Source organism: Cebus imitator, unplaced genomic scaffold (genome assembly GCF_001604975.1).
Source record: "Cebus imitator isolate Cc_AM_T3 unplaced genomic scaffold, Cebus_imitator-1.0 Scaffold6, whole genome shotgun sequence".
Taxonomy (NCBI): Eukaryota; Metazoa; Chordata; class Mammalia; order Primates; family Cebidae; genus Cebus; species Cebus imitator.
This window is the reverse complement of record NW_016107321.1, coordinates 10722110-10741289: the sequence shown is the minus strand read 5'-3', so window position 1 is coordinate 10741289 and position 19180 is coordinate 10722110. Positions and strand designations below refer to the sequence as shown.

Below are 19180 nucleotides of genomic sequence, written 5' to 3'. Positions count from 1 at the left end.
GCCCGAGAGCCATATTAATTCTCCAGCTATGTGTCATAATGTAGTCAGAAGGGACCTGAACCATTTGGACATTCCACAGACTGTTACATTGATTCACTCTATTGATGATATCATGTGAAAAACACTAAGAACTTGATGAGTAAGAAGTGGCATGTACTCTGAAGACTATGATTAGATATAATAACCCCAGAGAGTGAGTGAGAAACTCTACAAAGATTCTGGGGCCTGCCAGATGTGAGAAATATTTAGAGGTCTAAGGAGCTAAGCAAGCCAGGGCATTTCATCCAATGTAAAGGGCAAGTTATTGCACCTTGCACTTCTACCACAAAGAAAGAAGCATTATACTTGGTGGGGCTGTTCAAGTTTTCTTGGCAACGTATTCTTTACTTAGGAAGATTGTTCTGACTTTATTCATTAGGTGATATGGGAAGCTTCCTGTTTGGGGGGTGGAGCCTGGGACAAGAATGGTCTGTACAGTGGGAACAGGTTGTGGTATAACTAGTCTTATTTTTTGAGCCATATGGCTTAGTAGATCCCATGGTAGTAGAGATAGATACAGTCCAGAAACAACATGGAGTCCATGGCAGTCTCCAATAGGGGAGTCACAGGACAGATCCCTAGGGCTCTGGAGAAAGACTATGCCATTTGTAACAGAGAAAGGGCCCCCACTAGAAGTAGATCCTGACGCGCTGTGTAGCCCTGGCAGGCACAACCATGGTAGAGTGTTTACAGGGACTATCAGCTAACATTGCTGTTTCTTAATAGAAGAGGGAAGAGTATGGTTGGCACTCACATGACCCACTGGGGTGCCTCTTGGTATGCCTGTGTCCACACTCAGTTATAACTTGCCCTGTGAAGCAACTGGCCTGATAAGTATATGGTGAACAGGGGGTCAAAAAGCTCAGGGATGAGGGCCTGGGACACAATAAAGCAGAAATGCAAGTGAAGGAAAATCTAGAACGTGTTGTGTAGGAGGGAGATCATGTATCACCTAAAGCTTTAGGACCAAATGCACCACATGGCTGTAGTTCATCACCCTAATTTGCCTTTTGGAAGTTTCCTCAGAAATCATGACAGTTCCTACGTAGCAAACAATATGAAAAGCAAGAGAACCTGGGCAAGACAAGAGATGGACTCCACTGGGTGTCGATAGCGATCTGTTTAGATCCCCTTATCCAGGCAGATGGACCCAAATTACAGTGAATGGTGGCTGCTAACCACTCCCCATTGCCTCCTCCTCCAGAACTTGGCCTCTGGTTGAATAGCAGCTGCCTCCCTGGAGTGGATGCCCTTCTGCTCCCCTTCCCACCTCTCCCTCAGCAGCCAGTGACCAATAACTGATTTATGCAGAGTACAAAAGTCTATTTCCCTTATCTTAAGACAGAACCAGCTCTCTGGTGCAACGTGGACTCCAGAGCTGCCCTCAAGACTAGATGGAAGCTGGTTTCGCCCCAGACTGTTTTGTTACTTAGCTTTCTTTCCATGCCCCACCCTCCTTCTCCAATGCCCCTTCTTCTAAAGCCCACCTCAATCCATCACTTTGACAAAAATCCCCATCTCTGGCCCCATCTCTTCTCTGGACCCTGACCTAGGACACTTACCCACCCCTCTGTATGGCTCTTCCATATGGGGTACCCTTGTGGTTCCATGCTTATAAGGGTACCCAGGGGGTACCTTATGCTCAGCATATTGAGGATGATACTGTGTTTCTTCTTGCACCCTAGTTTGTCAGCCTTGAGAATGAAACTAGAATGCAAATGTTCTTTTTCCCTAACCTGTCACCTTGATGTATCCATTATGAGTGGATATCAGAATCATTCACCAGCAATCACACAACATATTGTAAATACCGATTTTATATGTAGTGCAGAAAGCACTTCATTATATACCTTAAAAATTTTTGGCTGGAATTTAAGTATTATCCACCATTAGAAATTATTGATCAGAGTAGGTGGTAGATTTCCTCTTCCACTTTCCTTTTTTTTTTTTTGAGACAAAGTCTCATTCCGTTGCCCAGGCTGGAGTGCAGTGGTGCAACCTCGGCCCACTGCAAGCTCTGCCTCCCGGGTTCAAGTGATTCTTGCACCTCAGGCTACCAAGTAACTGGGATTACAGGCACCCACCACCAAGCTCAGCTAATTTTTTTATGTTTAATAGAAAAAGGATTTCACTATGTTGACCAGGCCGGTCTCAACCCCCTGACCTAAAGAGATCCGCCTGCCTCCCAAAGTGCTGGGATCACTGGTGTGAGCCACCGTGCCCAGCCCACTTTCTTTCTTTACTTAAACATCTAAGTTAACCAAATGTCTCTTTCTAAAGGCACTGACTTGCTGAGATGCTCCATATAAATATTGCCTTCTTGTTGGGCCATTTCATCAAGGACAGTGTGATACTTTTTAAATACAGTGTGAGGATTATAAGCCTTATGAATCAAAGTTTATTTTTCATTTTTTGCCTATAGATGTCCAATTGCTCCAGCACCATTTGTTGAAAACACTTTTTTCTTCATTTAATTGCTTTCATACCTTTGTCAAAAATAAGTTCGGCATATTTATATGGGCTTATTTCTGGGTTTCTGTCTCTGTTCATTTGATCCATGTCTCTTATCCCTCTGTCGAAACCACACATCTTTGATTTCTATGGCTACATAAGTATCGAAATGGAGCAGACTGCTGCTTCTTCCCAATTTATTCTTTTTTCAAAGTGTTTTAGCTATTTTAGTTCCTTGCCTGAACTTTCATGTAAATTTTAGAATAATCTTGCCTATATCGACAAAACCCATTGCTGGGAAAAACCTGTATATCAATTTGGGAAGGCTTGACATCTTTAGGACGCTGAGTGTTTCAGCCTATGAATAATGTGTGTCTCTCCATTTATTTAAATCTTTTTGATTTCTGTCATCAGTGTTTCATAGGTTTTAGCATATGAGTCCTGTATGCTTGTATTAGAGTAACACCTATTTCATTTTTTGGGTGATTGTAAGTGGTATTATATTTTTAATTTTGCTGTCATGTGTCCATTGCAAGCATATGGAAATACAATTGATTTCTGTGTCTGTTCACCTTGAATTCTGTGATTTTGCTGAGCTCCCTTATTAGTTCTAGGAGGGTTTTTGTTTTTTTTTTCTTTTAAGATTTCTGAGGATTTTCCACACAGACCATCACAATTATGTCAACTGCCAACAGAAGTTTTTGTTTGTTTCCTTCTGAACTATGTGACTTTTATTTCCTTCTCTTGTCTTATTGCACTGGCTAGAACTTCCAGCATTCTGTTAAGTGACAATAGTAAGAATGATATTGTTGCTTTGTTTCCAATGTTTAGGGAGAAAACATGCAGCCTTTGACCATTAAGTATAATTGTAGCAGGAGTTTTTTGGTAGATTCTTTAGAAATCTAGTTGAAGAAGTACATATTGCCACCTATTCTTATTTTTCTGAGAATTTTCATCATGAATAGATTTTAAAGTTTGTCAAATGAATTGTATGTACCGATTGATATAATAATGATTTTTCTTGTTTTACTGTTGATGTGGTGAGTTTCTTGATTTATTTTGAATATCAAACCAGCCTTGCTTCCTGGGAATAAATTCCACTTGGTCATGGTGCATAAATCTTTTTTTTTTTTTGAGACAGAGTCTCGCTCTTGTTGCTCAGGCTGGAGTACAATGGCTCAATCTTGGCTCACTGCAACCTCTACCTCCCAAATTCGAGCGATTCTGCTGCCTCAGCCTCTCGAGTAGCTGGAATTACAGGCACCCACCACCATGCCCAGCTAAGTTTTTGCATTTTTAGTAGAGACGGGGTTTCACAATGTTGGCCAGGCTGGTCTCGAACTCCTGACCTCAGGTGATCCACTCACCTTAGTCTCCCAAAGTACTGGGATTACAGGCATGAGCCACTGCGCCCAGCTCATGGTGTATAATGCTTATTAAATGTTGCTGAACCGGCTGGGCACGGTGGCTCACGCCTGTAATCCCAAAACTTTGGGAGGCCAAGGTGGGCGGATCATGAGGTCAGGTGATCGAGACTATCCGGGCCAACATGGTAAAACTCCGTTTCTACTGAAAATACAAAAATTAACTGGTCATGGTGGTGGGCGCCTGTAATCCCAGCTACTCAGGAGGCTGAGGCAGGAGAATTGCTTGAACCCAGGAGTCAGAGGTTGCAGTGAACCGAGATCACTCGACTGCACTCCAGCCTGGCATCAGAGTGAGACTCCCTCTTAAAAAAAATAGAGACAGGGTCTCATTATGTTGGCCAGTCTGGTCTCAAGGTCCTGCCTTCAAATAGTCCTCCCACCTCAGCCTCCCAAAGTACTGGGATTGCAAACGTGAGTCAGGACTCCCAGCACACGATTTCTTAAAAGCCAGACATTTCCTGCTTTTCCCCTCATAAAGATGAAATTCTCTTTCCTGTGGTGAACATACTGATAAAGTCAAATTCAAGTTACATGGTGTGAAAAGGACTTTCATGCTTGTAGCTGAAACATGGAATTCCTGGGATTGCTGGAGGTGTTGCTGGTCCACCAGGACTTAGCAGGATATTTGTAGTGGGGATTTGGGGTAAACAGGATAGTGTCCAGTCCTAATCACTGGAACCTGTGTAGAGGCAACAAAGGGGAATTTAGGCTGCAAACCAACATACCTTAAAATAGATTATCCTGAATTACCCAAGTGATCCCGTTGTAATCACAAGGGACCTTAAAAGAGTCAGCCCCAGCCGGGCATGGTGGCCCACATCTGTAATCCCAGCACCTTAAGAGGCCGAGGTGGGCAGATCATCTGATGTCAGGAGTTCGAGACCAGTCTGCCCGACATAGCAAAACCCTGTCTCTACTAAAAACATGAAAAATTAGCCGGGAGTGGTAGCGGGTGCCTGTAATCCCAGCTACTCACAAGGCTGAGGCAGAATTGCTTGAACCTGGGAGGCGAAGGTTGCAGTGAGCCAAGATTGTGCTACTGCACTCCAACTGGGTGACAGAGCAAGACTCTGTCTCAAAAAACAAAAAGAAAAAGAAAAAGAAAAAGAAAAAGAAAAAGAAAAAGAAAAAGAAAAAAAAACAGGTCAGTCCCGGGAGGAGTGGGGTGTACCTGTAACCCAGGGAGAGGGCAAAGAAATGGATTCTCCCTCAGAGCCTCCACAGAGTGCAACCCCCCCCGAACTGTAAGATCACAAATGTGTTGAAGCTGCCCTAATTGTGGTCATTTGCTACAGCAACAATAGGAAATAATATGAGATTGTTCCAGAAATCAGGAAATGCATAGTACCTGTGCTTTTTACTAATCCCTTTGGTCTAAAATAATTTTGACTGCATCCACGTAGGAGCCTGGAAATGTTTGGTGGTAGCAGGACAAAGAGGACAGAAGGAAGAGCTTGGCTTGTGAGGTGAGAATTAGGAAAGAACAAGGAACAAAATGAAAAGTCTGCGTGTGTAGCCAGCAGTCAGGTAGCCTGAATCAGTTCAAATGCGGGCTGACTCCCTCTGATCTGTGGATCCAAAAGAAAGGCAATGTATTAGGCTATTTCATTATTTTCTTTGTTCATTTTCAAATAAATATCTCATATGTTTTAAGGAGCTTGTGTACCACAATTTGTAACTTTTATAATATGCAAATTTTAAAAATTATTTAAATAAAATGTGGATGCCTAGAAATAATAAGTAATATAATGTGCAAGTCAAATTGTGTGGTCCAATGGCAATTTTTGAAAAATATAAATATCACTGTGTTAATAAATGTGTAAATTGAGAACCACTGGAAAAGGCTACGTCAGTTACTGTTGAAATAAATTTCCAATAAAATGAGATATTTTATTTAAAAATAAAAACAAGCCTGGAAGCGATTTTGATGACTGCCACCAGAGGGCACTGTAACCTTTGCAGAAGATCAAAACGCAGCCATTAAACACTTCCCAGCCACAGGTTTATTTCTTTGAGAAAGCAACACGGCAGGGCAGAAAATGAACACCAGTAGTATATGTTAACTTTTTTTTCCTATGTTATTCTACTAGATTTTTTTTCTTATTTTTATTTTTATCTTACAAGTCAACCTCAAAAACATAAAGCAGGAGAGAAACGAGCCATGCCTCTTTTTTCAGTTTAGAGGGGTAGCTGACACAGAATGAAAGCACAAACTGAAGCTATCGTTTCCACATTAATATCTGGCCCCCAAACACCATGCAGTGCTAAAAGTTACGTTCCCATCATGCAAGCACATTAAAATACATGGCGATTACAACTCCTGGTTTTATTACACGGCATTTACTGTTTTGATGGGGCATGCTTCTTGTTTGAGCTAATGGTTAAAAAAAAAAAATACAGATCAGTGAAGTCTCCTTACAGCAAGAGAAATATATAAACCATTTCTTGACGAAGAATCCATTTTCAAAGTTTTCCATGTGGTTCTGGAAAGAATTAAGATGTGCAGAAGAGGCAAGGGAATTGCTTCCTGCCTCACGCCACAGAGAAACGCGTCTACTCAATATCTCATTCAAGGAGACTAGTGGCTTTCTGTGAGGGGAGAAATTATCCCCCTTCCCCAGTCCATGTCATGCAGGCTGCAAAAATTTTGTTTTGGGGTCTTTTATTTTTCAATGATGTGTTACAAAACCCTAGACAGGGCAGTTCTCTCCCATTGCTAGGACTCAATTTCTCCTGTGAGGTATACAAGAAAAACTGAAAGAGAAATAAACTGAAAAACCCCAATTGGGTATCATAGTTTTGTTAGACTGAAGAAGAAATACCCCCTAAAACTTTATGTGCATATGGCAGTTTTTCTGTACTTAACATTACTCAATCACTTATGTGGCTATATCAAAATACTGTCTTTCGGCCGGGTGCAGTGGCTCATGCCTGTAATCCCAGCACTTTGGGAGGCAAAGGCAGGCAGATCACCTGAGGTCAGGAGTTTGAGACCAGCCTGGGCAACATGGTGAAACCCCGGTCTCTAATATAATATAAAATATAAAAATTAGCCATGCATAATTCCAGGTACTCGGGAGGCTGAGCAGGAGGCAGGAGAATCACTTGAACTGGGAGGCAGAGGTTGCGGTGGGCCAAGATCCCACCACTGCACTCCAGCCTGCGCAACAGAGCGAGACTCCATCTCAAAAAGAAAAATAAAATGTCTTTCTTACTAAGAGTTAATGTGCCTATGAATTTAAACATGGCTTAAATTTGGATAGCACTTCTTTTCAAAAGACTTCAAAATATTTCTCTTTAAACCTGTTTCATCTCTGTGACATTGTTGGTGACTGGAATGCTACCTGAGGAAAAGGTCATAATTACATAAAAAGCAATTAGGAGAAGAAGGTCAAAGGACCAGCCTCTCATCACTAAGTTGGGTCTCTGACATCTGACAGCACATGCCTCAAAAGGCAAACAAAATACACACTCTCCATTTCTTTAAACACACGTTTTCCATCCAAGGATCTCACAGCACCTCCCAAGTCATCTAATGTACAGAAGGAAAGAAAAGGAAACACAGCATGATTCGGTTAAACCCCAATTCATAGACAGGCTCCAGCAGGTTGCAGCAGGTCCATTAGAAAGAGAATGTATTCAAGCACAGAGAGGGCCCCTTAGGTTTCAAATGGAGAATTTAGCTTAACAGCCACTAGGGCCAGCCCTGTGCTGAGCCCAGTGTGAGGAAACATTCAGTGCAAGTCAAACTTCTTGGTTCCCCAGTGGGCTGTGCGCCAACAGCAACTTCACAAGGTAACAGGTGAAGTGAGGTGGGGGGTGGAGAGGAGGGAGGGGCAGGGAGCTGCTGGGAGTCTTGAGACTCAAATTCCCGTGTCACCACTAGAGGTTCTGGGCCAGGCACTTCACTGTTATAATCCACAATCATCTCACATGAAGCGTGGGCAGTGGGAGGGGTGGGGGAGCAAAGGGGGCTGAAAACTCACTAATTTGCAAACTACAAAGTGCTGTGTAAATATAAGGCATGGATTTCACATTGAAATCTGACTCCAAACACAATCTGTTTCTCTTTCTTCCTCTTCCTGGAGTCTTTGTAATCTTATACTTTAGGAGTCTTTCTAGGCCTTTGATCCTATGCTAAGATTTGAGCTGCTGTGACAAAACTAAGAATTCTTAAAAGCAACAGAGGCCCTTCAAATGCAGGCCTCAGTATGTCTATTGGTAATATACCAACCAGTGAGGGCATCACTTCAGACTCCACTTTGGGTCTACAGGCTAACAATAGAGGGGAAAGGTCCTCTTCACAACCCTGAAAAGGAGTCCTCTCCGAATCCTAATCCTTAGCAGGTGCCATAGATTTGGAACTACATGTGCTAATTCTCCACTTCCTTCCTGAGTAGCCATGGTTTTATGTCATTCCACGGCTCAAAGGCCCTATGGGACGGGGTATAGGGGTCTGCGCTTGGACCCCATGAAACTACCCCAAATGCATTTCAGAGGTGACCCAGTCTCAAGAAATGTACTGAAAGTAATCCAGTTTTCCCAATATTCTTTGGACCAGAAAAGTAGCTTGAAGCCAAAAGAGAGAAGTCCATGTCTTCCTACATTGAGTGTCATGGAAAGTGTCACCCACTCTCCCTCTCACTCCTGCCTATCACCCCACCCACCTCTTGGTGACCACAGCCTAAGCTGAGAACTCACAGAAGCCAGCCCTGCTTCTAGCACAACCTGATCAAAAGCAAAAGAATTTACAGGGGGAAAAACACGAATGAGCAGACAATGGGGCTTCAGAAAGGCTGGTGCAAAACTAAGCAGTTCAATGTAACTCTCACTTTGGAAAGTTCTGCAAAGTAAGCTTTAACTAACAAAGCAAAAACCTCTAGGCTAATGTTCTTGACGTGCCTTTGAAAAATAACTTTAAGACTTGGCTAAGTAATCCCAGGGATCTTTTTTGCCTTTAAGTTGGTGAAACATGGCTTCATGAAAAGCCAACGGAAAGCATTCAAAGGTATTCACAAACCCTGGTCAGAAGTTTCTGGAGCTCTTCAATTTAGGAAAAACTGGAAGTCTACAGGTTGGTGTTGCAAACCAAAGAAAAATAGGTGGAAGGGTACTTTGTGTCACACTGTTATTTCCACTATTGTTACGTGTCGTTCCTTCAGTACTCTTTATACTGCAAATCCTAAATAATCCCACTTCTGGTGTCGGCTAATCACTGAAGGAATCAGTCATTTCCAGGACCAAAAGGTTAAAATCACTGCTCTCTCAAGCCAGCGCATCAGGGTCCAACCTGAGGACCTGAATGTCTCCTCTGTCAGGGCACCACAGGTCAGACTCATCTTCAGTAGCTTCCCTAGGTGGAGAAGTACCCACATGTTTGCTGGGCCAAATCGATTGGCCTGGCCTCTTATCTTAAAGAAGCTTCTAGTAGTATAACTTGCTTCATTTTTTTTTTTTTTCCTTAATGCTAAGGTTGCTTTTTGTTTATTTGTTTGTTTACAGAGTATTAAGGCTTCTTAGTAAAGCTTGGGGTAAATATTCAACAACTATTTCCATTTTGTTCGCAGATATAATTCAGGTGGTTATTTCCATTTGAATGTCAAGCCACACTTTGAAACTATAAAGCAAAAGAGGTTATGTCAACAGTTTGTTAGGGTAGGTAGGGCCAGCATGGGTACTTGGTGGGTTGTGGCTCTTTTTATGGCGAGAAATATCCATGGTGATTAGTAGGGGAAGACTTTCATACTGTTTCTCTATGAGCTCTCTTTAACACAACAATTCCTAAATTTCTATTAGTCTTTAATGAAAAGATGACATTAGTTGTGTTGCATTTGGTCTAATGTTTTCAGGCATAAATGGCATAAACCTTAAAGTTTATTTAATAGAAAGGATCATCGAAAATGTAAGTCCTTTTCTGCTTAAGAGAGTGACTTACGAGAGATATAGAAACCTAAATCTAAGAGCTCAGGGGAATAGGGGTGGGAAGAAAAATAAAAATTATGAATGCATGCCCCACTTTTTCCCACAAGGTTTCCTGAGCATTCTTCATACAGTATAGTGCAACATCATAACACTAGTTAATCAACAGTATTTCTATTTTTCTCAAGCTAAAAGTATAGACTCATCAAATATATACTAAGCACAACATATAATAGTATATCATCTTTTAAAACACTAGTAATTTGAATTTCTATAAATATATTTAAATAACAAACATAGATAGCTGTTCACATAGCACACAAGTTACATATAAACATACAAAAATAAAACCATCATGTTTAACTCTTTTGTTGTTTCTGTCTGTTGGTTTTTGTTTTTGTTTTTTGAGTAAAGATATTAAAACAATTCCAATGCCAATGTCATCTTGTCAATATGAATTCCAGGCAATCTGGATATAAATTCACACTACGTATAAGAGCTTGTAGACATTCTTTGCTGGACCTATTACTATCTCCTACTGTTGATTAGGAAAGCTTGAAGGGAGTAGAGGTGTCCAACTGTGATGAGATGTTTTCTCTAGCTGTTGTAAGGAAAGGAAACATTAATCAGATCCCCTAACCTGCTTAAAGTGTGAAAACACCAAGCTGTCCTTTGAGTGAGCGGAATATGGAACACGCCCCATCCTTCAGCTCTCCCATGCGCCACTGTCTATGAAGTATTTCTCAACACGTGGAAAAGGCACCACCATTCTACACCAAAGACAAGGAATTTTTGTTCTGCAAATGACATTTGTTCTTCCAGTCACTGCTATAGAAAACATTCCTCCACTCAAAAAGTGATTTGGGCAACACAGCTGCTTAGCCAGGTGGAATACATAGTCTTCTTTTGAAAAACAGAATGTTTCCAAGGACAATTATTCCTGGTAAAATTTGATTTCTGTCCATAGCATTCTCTGGAGAGCAAGGAGCAGAAGATACATTTCTCACATCCCACCTAGATCCCCGCATCACCGTGAGCTCCCAGCAGGAACACAAAAAATGCCTTTCAACTGAACTCAATCATTCCAATCTCAATGGATGCGTTATGACTGAAACGAGGGGACCCGCTGTATTTGGGGATTATCTTCATCTAAAGTGCATCTTTAGATGGGGAGCTGATGCTTGAAGGACTGGGTTTCGGTTTTCCTTTTAAGGAAAAACGTAAGTTTTTGCAACATCTTGAAGAGTTGCTTGTGATAAAATGCAAGAGGAGAAAATTCTGATTTTGTCTCAAATGGAATCTTCAACACAGGGAGAAGAAGGTGATTCTTTGAGTTCCTGGGGGCTGTCGTCAGGGGCAGGCGTGGCCCGCTGCTGCTGATAGATGTCCTGGATCAGCAGGGTGTTCATGACTTTCCACTCTCTGTATTTCCTGGCTGTCAGCTTCGGGTCATCCAGTAACTGGTTAATCATGGCCAGATCATGTTCTTTACACTGTGCAATAGAAAAAAAGGGGAAGGAGGTGTGTTGAAGTATCTTAATTTACATAAACCATCTTTACCGACTCTTTCACAAGTACACATATGCATTTATCATAAAATTATCAAAGCATTTTTGCATGTCAATATTCTAATTCCAGCATGAAGCCTAAGAGATATGACATTTGTTTACATATGCTAACCAGCCACGAGGAAGTTAAGTATCCTACCCAAGAGTTAGTGGAAGAGCTAAACATGTAGCAAAGGTCTTCTATGTTGCCTTTCTCTGATAAATCCATTATTCCACACCACAGTAACAATGCTACCTTGGTGTGAGAATTATGCCTCCTAAAACTTATCATTGTAGGTGTTAGTACTTCATTAACTATCCAAACTTCACTAAGCAAAATTGGAACATAACACTTTACCTAGGCCATAAGTTAACATGAAATATATCTTTTAAGATTGTATTAAATTATCTTTATTTTTAATAAATCACATTAAGTTAATTAATATACACCAAATAAATACACAGGTTATCTTTTTAGTCAAAGAAGAGGCTATTAACCTTCCATGAAAATGGTATGTATGCCAACAAAGCTAATAAACAACCTATTAGTGCTATTCCACTCTGTCTCCTCTGTAACCAATGGCACACATTTCTGAAATGTCTAGCTCAGGTTACAGTTTTCTATAGACAAGGAATGGAGTAAATATAAGGTGTTCATCCTCCATATTAAAAACAAATATTCAGCCCAACAATTGTGTTTCAAATCTACACCTGTTTTCTCCATCCCATGCCCAGAGTCCTAAGCTTGGATATCCAGTTCAATATATCACACTTGATCTGCTGCCACAGCCTCTTGAGTGAGATCATTGCCTGCAATGCCCACTTGAACTCCACCTCCACTTAGCAGAGCAGGGATGTATCTAAATGCCGAGTCCTCCTCATGGATCCCCTTACGCCCAAGGCGCCTCACCTGCACTGGCACCATTGTGGAAACTCTGCTTCCTTCTGACTTTCCAGTCTAATGTACTGGTGTGCATTTTCTCACCCACACAGTGGCTCACATCTCTGTGCCATTGTGCCACATGGAGAATCTTCCTTGCCTTTCTTCACCTGATAAACTCTAATTTCTAGAGTTTCTTTTACACAGAACACTTTCCAATCTTTCTTTACCCAATTTTTTAAGTTTATTTATTTTCATTTATTTATTTTTTTTTGAGACGGGAGTCTCAATCTCTGCCGCCAGGTTGGAGTGCAGTGGCGCGATCTGGGCTCACTGCAACCTCTGCCTCCCGATTCAAGTGATTCTTGTGCCTCAGTCTCACAAATAGCTGGGATTACAGGGATGTACTACCATACCCAGCTAATTTTTGTATTTTTAGTAGAAACGGGGTTTCTTCAAGTTGGCCAGGATGGTTTTAATCTCCTGACTTTGTGATCTGCCTACTTCAGCCTCCCAAAGTGCTGAGATTAAAGGCGTGAGCCACTGCACCCGGCCTTTATTTATTTTTTTTTTGAAACACAGTCTCCCAGGCTGGAGTGCAGTGGCCCAATCTCATCTCACTGCAACCTCCACCTCCCACGTTCAAGCAATTCTCCTGCCTCAGCCTCCCGAGCAGTTGGGATTACAGGCATGCACCACCACGCCTGGCTAATTTTTGTATTTTTAGTAGAGACAGGGTTTCACCATGTTGTCCAGGCTGATTTCAAACTCATGATCCACCCACCTCAGCCTCCCGAAGTACTGGAATTACAGTCATGAGCCACTGCGCCAGGCCTACCCAATTTTTCATAACCCATACGTTTATACTCATTTAAGGCATCACATTATCCAGGAACCTTCCCTGTACTCCCAACATTGGACTAATAAGCTTTTAAGTTTTTATGTTCTCATGCCTTCCAATATTCTGAAACCCTCTGAGAACTTACTAAGGTACATTTAGGTATTTATGGATGAATCATGCTACCTCTTCTAAAGCTTAAAGATGACAAGAAACATTTCTTTCGTCCCTGTGTTCCCTGCACCTAACACAATGCTGAGCGCCATGCAGACATTCAATTCCTGCGTATGATTAAACTACCCTTTTTGACTATCCCCAGAACAGCATGTGCGAAGCTGAAACTTTACAACCACCGCCAATAAGTGAATTTTCACCACTCTTGGGTCATCACCCTTTCACATCCCTTTTCTGGGAGTCTCCCAAATGACGATTTCAAAATCTCATCTCAAACCCCCTCTCTCATCCTCACTCGCAACTGACAGCCTTACTCTCTCTTTTTTGAGGAAATGGAAACCATCAGAAGAGCACTTCTCCCAAGTTCCTGTTGCCCACGAATGACATGGATGCAAATCTATGTTGCTTCCCTACTGTTCACAGAGACGGAGCATCTGTGCTCCTAGCAAAGGCCAGTCTCTGCGCTTCAGCACAATGGCCGCCGCTCTCCTACTCAAGAAATTCATCCCAGCAACTCTCTTCTCTCCTGTGACTCACCAACTTCCCAGCTTCCCTCCAGCAGTCTCACTGACATACATGTTCGCTGCTATTTCTTCTGTCTTCAAAGTCCACTCTGCCCCCAAATCCCTGTCCAGCAAATGCTCCATTTTCTCCTTGTCTCCAGTGGCCCATTCTTTCACATATTCACTCCCTCCGGGCTTTGGCCCCCACCATTTACCAAAACTGCTCTCGTGAAGACCATCAGTGACCTCCCTGTTGTTAAATCCAATAATCCATTAAATCAATGTTAAACAGAAGCCCCTAAAATGACTGACTACTCCTCCTTTTTGAACACTTCCGTCATTGTGCCTCTGTGACACCTTCTCCTGATTTGTCTCATTCCACAATGGCTACTTACTCTCACCTCAGTTGCTGGTTCCCCTCATCACACCACCTCTTCTCACTGGGGTGTTCCAGAGCCGCAGCTTGGAGCCTCTTCTCTGCTCTATCTATATTCACACTCTTGGTAATCACATGTAATCTCTCCCACTCTCCCTACGTGCTGATGGCCCCCATTTATATCTCTTTTTACTTCTCCCCTGGACTCCATAATCATTTGTCTAAACTTCCCCTTCAGCAGTTCCACATCAACCCCGAAGAGGCATCTCAAAAATAACACGTCCAAAGCTAAGTTCCTCTTGTTCTCTGCATCCCCACCCACCCACTAACTTCTAATACACACCAAACCCTGTTCCCACCACAGTCTTCCACAAAGCACTGAGTGGTAACTCCACCTTTCCAATTGCTCAGGCCAAACACTGGAGTCATTTGTGACTCCTTCTATCACACCCAATCCACCAGCAAATCCTGATGGTTCTACCTTCAAACATGACACAAAGCATGACATACCTGTGTTCAGAACCTTCCAAAGGGTCACTGTCCTACTCTGAATAGAAGCTGGTGTTTGCAATGGCAATGAGGCCCCCTATGGCACGAGTCCCTGCTGTCCCTCTGGCTCACTGCTGCACCCTCTGTGCTCCATCCCCACTACATTCCAGCTAACTGACCTCATTGCTCTTCCTTAAATGCCCAGAACACTCCCACCCCAAGGTGTTTCCATTTTTGTTCCTTTTGCCTGCAGCATTCTGTGTCAGAAAACCTCAAGCCTCATTCCCTTTCCTTTTCCATATTTTACACAAATTATGTCTTTTAAAGAGGCCTTTCATGCCTTTCCTAATTAAATATCAGTTCCTCAACATTTTCTATCCCTCTCTTTTCTATTCTTTATCAAATCTATCATCACTTATCATATTATAAAATTTACTAGTCAATTATGTTTATTCTCCTACTAAAACATAAGCTTTAGGAGGGCAGGCCTTTTGTCTGATATGCCCACTGCTAGAGCTCCAAGTGCCTGAAAGAATGACTGAAACATGTAGATATTCATTGAATACCTGTCAAAAAATGAGTATATAAAATAAAAAATAAATTAATTACCCATTTGCTTTTTATTCTCTTTTGCATTCTGAACCATATTTGGAATCTGAGGAAATCCTTTCCATTAAACAAACAAACTAGACATTGATTGATTGATTGGTAGGTAATTAGTTAGATAAATAGATAGATGGTAGATACTAATAGCTAGACAGCATGACAGATAAATAGATGATAGATAGATAGACAGATAAACAGATGGATAGACAGACAGATAGATGGATAAAGATAGGAAGCCTTCCTTCCAAAACAGAGAAAAAACAGTGCATAGCAAAATACAGGGATTGTTTATAGAAAGTCAGGCAGGGCCAAAAGAGCAAATTGCTTCTCTCTGAGTTTTCAGTATCTATGCTTCAAAAACAACTTTTCCAAAAAACCAAAAAAAAAAAAAAAAAAAAAAGCTTTCATCCTCTGATATCATCACAGTGCTATTAATATAAAGTTATTTAAGGTGTTTTATTTTGTTCTAAAGAAATTTAGACATCTGCTTCAGAGGAAGATCCTAATTCATCATATTAAAAAACTAAATAAGATCTCTGAAGATTAATAAAAATTGGGGAAACTGTCTTTGAAAAGGCAAACATAAATTAACCGCTCTTTATATCTAATAACATTTTTAGAAAAGGGTCTCTTCTACTTTGGGCATTAAGCTGACACTTCTCACATGACTTTTGGCTTTAAGTAGTTCAAATGTTTTACCACTTGGCTCAAATCTGTGTTAATTCTTTTATAGATGAAAGAAAAAAATGTAGACAATAATACAGAAGAAGGAAATTAATGAAACAACAGAACGCTCCAAGCTCGTTCCTACACCAGGCACCCTCGGGCTGAGCCTTGTCCAGCAGCCCAGCTTCTCCTGGATGGCACAGGAGGCTTTTGGAGGACTTTGAACTGCTTTCGCAACATCCGCCCTGCTTTCTGGTAGGCAAGGAAAGTTTGGCAAGGATTCCAAAAATATCATGAGAGTGCTATACTTTCAGTTTTTACTCCAAATAGTGCATTGGCTCAAGACTTAAGCATTGGAAATATGTTCCACCAGAGCAGTTATGGGGAAGGCGGGCTCATTGCTCTTTTGACATAGGCCAGAGTTAACTCAGACAGAGTTCCAGTTGGACCCATTAATTATTCCACTAATAATTTATTTTAAAATAAAAACAGGCTTGGCCACAAGTCAGTGAATGTTGAACTCCTGGAAATTACTAAATATCTACATTTGGTGTAAAACGTAATACGATCAAGTTTTGCTCAGATTCAGCTTGGAAGTTTGCTCAACTTCCTAGAAGAATTTCCCTGAAGTGCAATCATTCCAGTAATATCCCAATGCTGGGATTTTCCTTATTTATAGAATGTGTCCACAGCAAATATAAACATTATTGTTAAAACAGTTTCCTAGCTTTTACATGAAACTCTGTTGTCTTTGCTTGTCCACACTCCTACTTTGAAGTTTTTAAAAAACAAACATTTCCTCCATGTATGACATATTCTCTGTGCCATGTATCATACACAGAGAAAAGCGCACAAAAAGAAAAGTTAGTGCTTAAAGAATTATCACAAAATAAACCCTTCCCTACAACTCTTAACAAGGTCACAGAAGGACCCATACCCAGCACTCAGAAGCTCCATTTGCTCCCCTTCAGTCCCATTCTCTCTTCTTCCTCAAAGGCAACCACTCTCTTGACTGCTTTGAATTTTAAAAACAGTGAGAAATAATTATTATACCCTTCCAATATGAACACGAATACATGTATCAAGTAAGTTCTCTCTCTCCTTTGAATAGTTTGATGTGCTTTGCTTTTGTTTGGCTTCTTTGGCAAGGCCAATTTCCACATCAACATGTCCTCCTGCCTCCTGAGGTTACAGGACTGCCTGACGTGGGTCCTGTTACATTTCATCAGTCCCCAGTACTATGCTCTGAGGAGGCCTGAGGGACCTGTGGAAAGGGCTGCTTCCCACACATGTCCAGAGAAAGCAGTTCCCCAGCAGCATGCGGCAGGCAGCCCTGAGTGAGCCCCCAGTCTTCTCTGCTTCCTGGTATCCAAGGCCTTGTGTAACTCCTCCCTGAAAACAAGATGACCTAATGACTTCCTTCTACTGAATAGAAGTAATGTGATGTCATTACTGCCACTGGCTTATAACCCAGCTTGCTCACCCACTCTCATTGTGTTGCTTGCTCTGAAGAAGCCAGTTGTGAGCTGCCCTATGGAGAAACCCCTGTGGCAAGGAACTGAGGGTAGCCCCTGGCCTACAGCTGGAGAGCAACCGAGACCCTCAGTCCAACAACCTGAAAGCAACTGAATCCTCCCAATTAACTAGAGGCGAGAGCTTAGAAACTAATCCCTCTCCGTGGAGGAATGAATGCAACCCCAGCAGAAACCTTGATCACAGCCTTGTGAGAGACTTGGGGGCAGAGGCATTTAACCAAGCCACACCCAGATTCCTGGCCACAGACACTGTGAAATAATAAATGCTAATTGTTTGAAGTTGCTAAGCTTTGGGATAATTTGTTACTTAGCACTGGATAACCGATACACTGGCAGAAAAGCCACGGCTGCTGACTTCACCACTGACATAGTCATAGTGCACAGAGTGCATGAGGTCACAGAGACTCATAGGGAACAACAGGTAACATTAGTTGTTTTCACAAACTTGGGCCCCTGGCAGCCAGGTGAGGGCATGGTGCGGTAAAGATCTAGAATCCTGAGTCTGCTGCTCTACGGAAGGCCTGAGGCCACAATCTTTCTCCTAGTAATGACTCAAACCTCTCCTTGGCCTCTACTTCCCACTTCTCCCAACAAGGACTACAACTATTACCCATTGACAGACATTCCACTTCCTTGTACGTCCTTCCCTTGGCATTCATTTCTTCCTGACTCACCGGCTTCGTGACATTGTTCTTAATGCCCCCAGTAAGCCACTTTCCCCCTCTGGGCCACCAAAGCACCCAGAGCACATCTCAACCATAGTATTTTTGCACTTCATTTTAATCACATATTCGTTTTCCTCTGTTTCTACCCCCAGTAGAGTCCATGCAGTGGTCCCAGTCACCTAGAATAGTAGCTGGCACACAGTAAGAGTCAGGAAATACTTGCTCAATGAAATATTTACTCACTCATATCAGCTATCACAGACAAAGGAGACAGCAAAATCTCAACACACTATGACATACTACACTGAATAATCAAACATATTCATTAGCTTTGTACATACTGTGGAATGATGGCCAGTGATACCTTTTATTATCATTAAAAATTTTAATATTAAATAGGAATGACTCTCTCTGCATTTGTATTTTCGCTGTATAATTAAAATTCACTCTTCCTCTTCCATTCCAGCCTCATTTTTGCAGTTTTTCAGGGCATTTAGATGTTCTACTAACTAACTGGGACGTCTGACTAACAGCCACTCAGCCTGCCTTTGTAGCCTTGTCCTTTCAATGGCTGACATTTCTTCCTGGAAAATGACTCAAGTTCTTAATGCCAACGGCCATATACAAAACAAAATTCACTTGCAGAATCCATCAAAGCTTTTCAGATAAATCGTCTGCTAAATCAGGACTACTTTACAAAATATCCTGGCTTCCACCTGTTCATGTTATAATCTAAATGTGAAAGCAGGACACTTGTTATGAAGAACCATTTCGGCTCAGGGATGCCCTGAAAATAGCTTCAGTACTTCCTGTACACTGTCCCTTATTCCCATTGTGAAAACATCTGCTGGTCTATTACCACAAAGCATGTACTTCCCACTGTGGGGCTCTCACGGTGCTTCCTGGCTAGAGCCCCCACAGCTGACAGTCACTAAGTCTCTGCTGTAGCTGAAATCAAGACATTTTCTTCTCGCTATACTCCAGGAGAATGGCACCTTTGCATGAATGACATGAAAACTGGAGATCTTATTTATATGACTGTTTCTTCTTACCAGTGGATGATCT

At 41.8% G+C, this 19180-nt stretch overlaps 1 protein-coding gene across 1 annotated transcript in view; it reads right to left on the bottom strand.

Moving 5' to 3' along the window:
- Nucleotides 1–5902: 5902 nt before the first annotated feature.
- IPCEF1 (interaction protein for cytohesin exchange factors 1) overlaps nt 5903–19180 on the bottom strand; it is a 201264-nt gene continuing 187986 nt past the window's right edge. Inside the window, exon 11 of the mRNA XM_037742101.1 lies at nt 5903–11329. Coding sequence (XP_037598029.1) covers nt 11325–11329 — 5 coding nt within the window. The 3' untranslated portion in view covers nt 5903–11324. The remainder of the gene's footprint in view (nt 11330–19180) is intronic.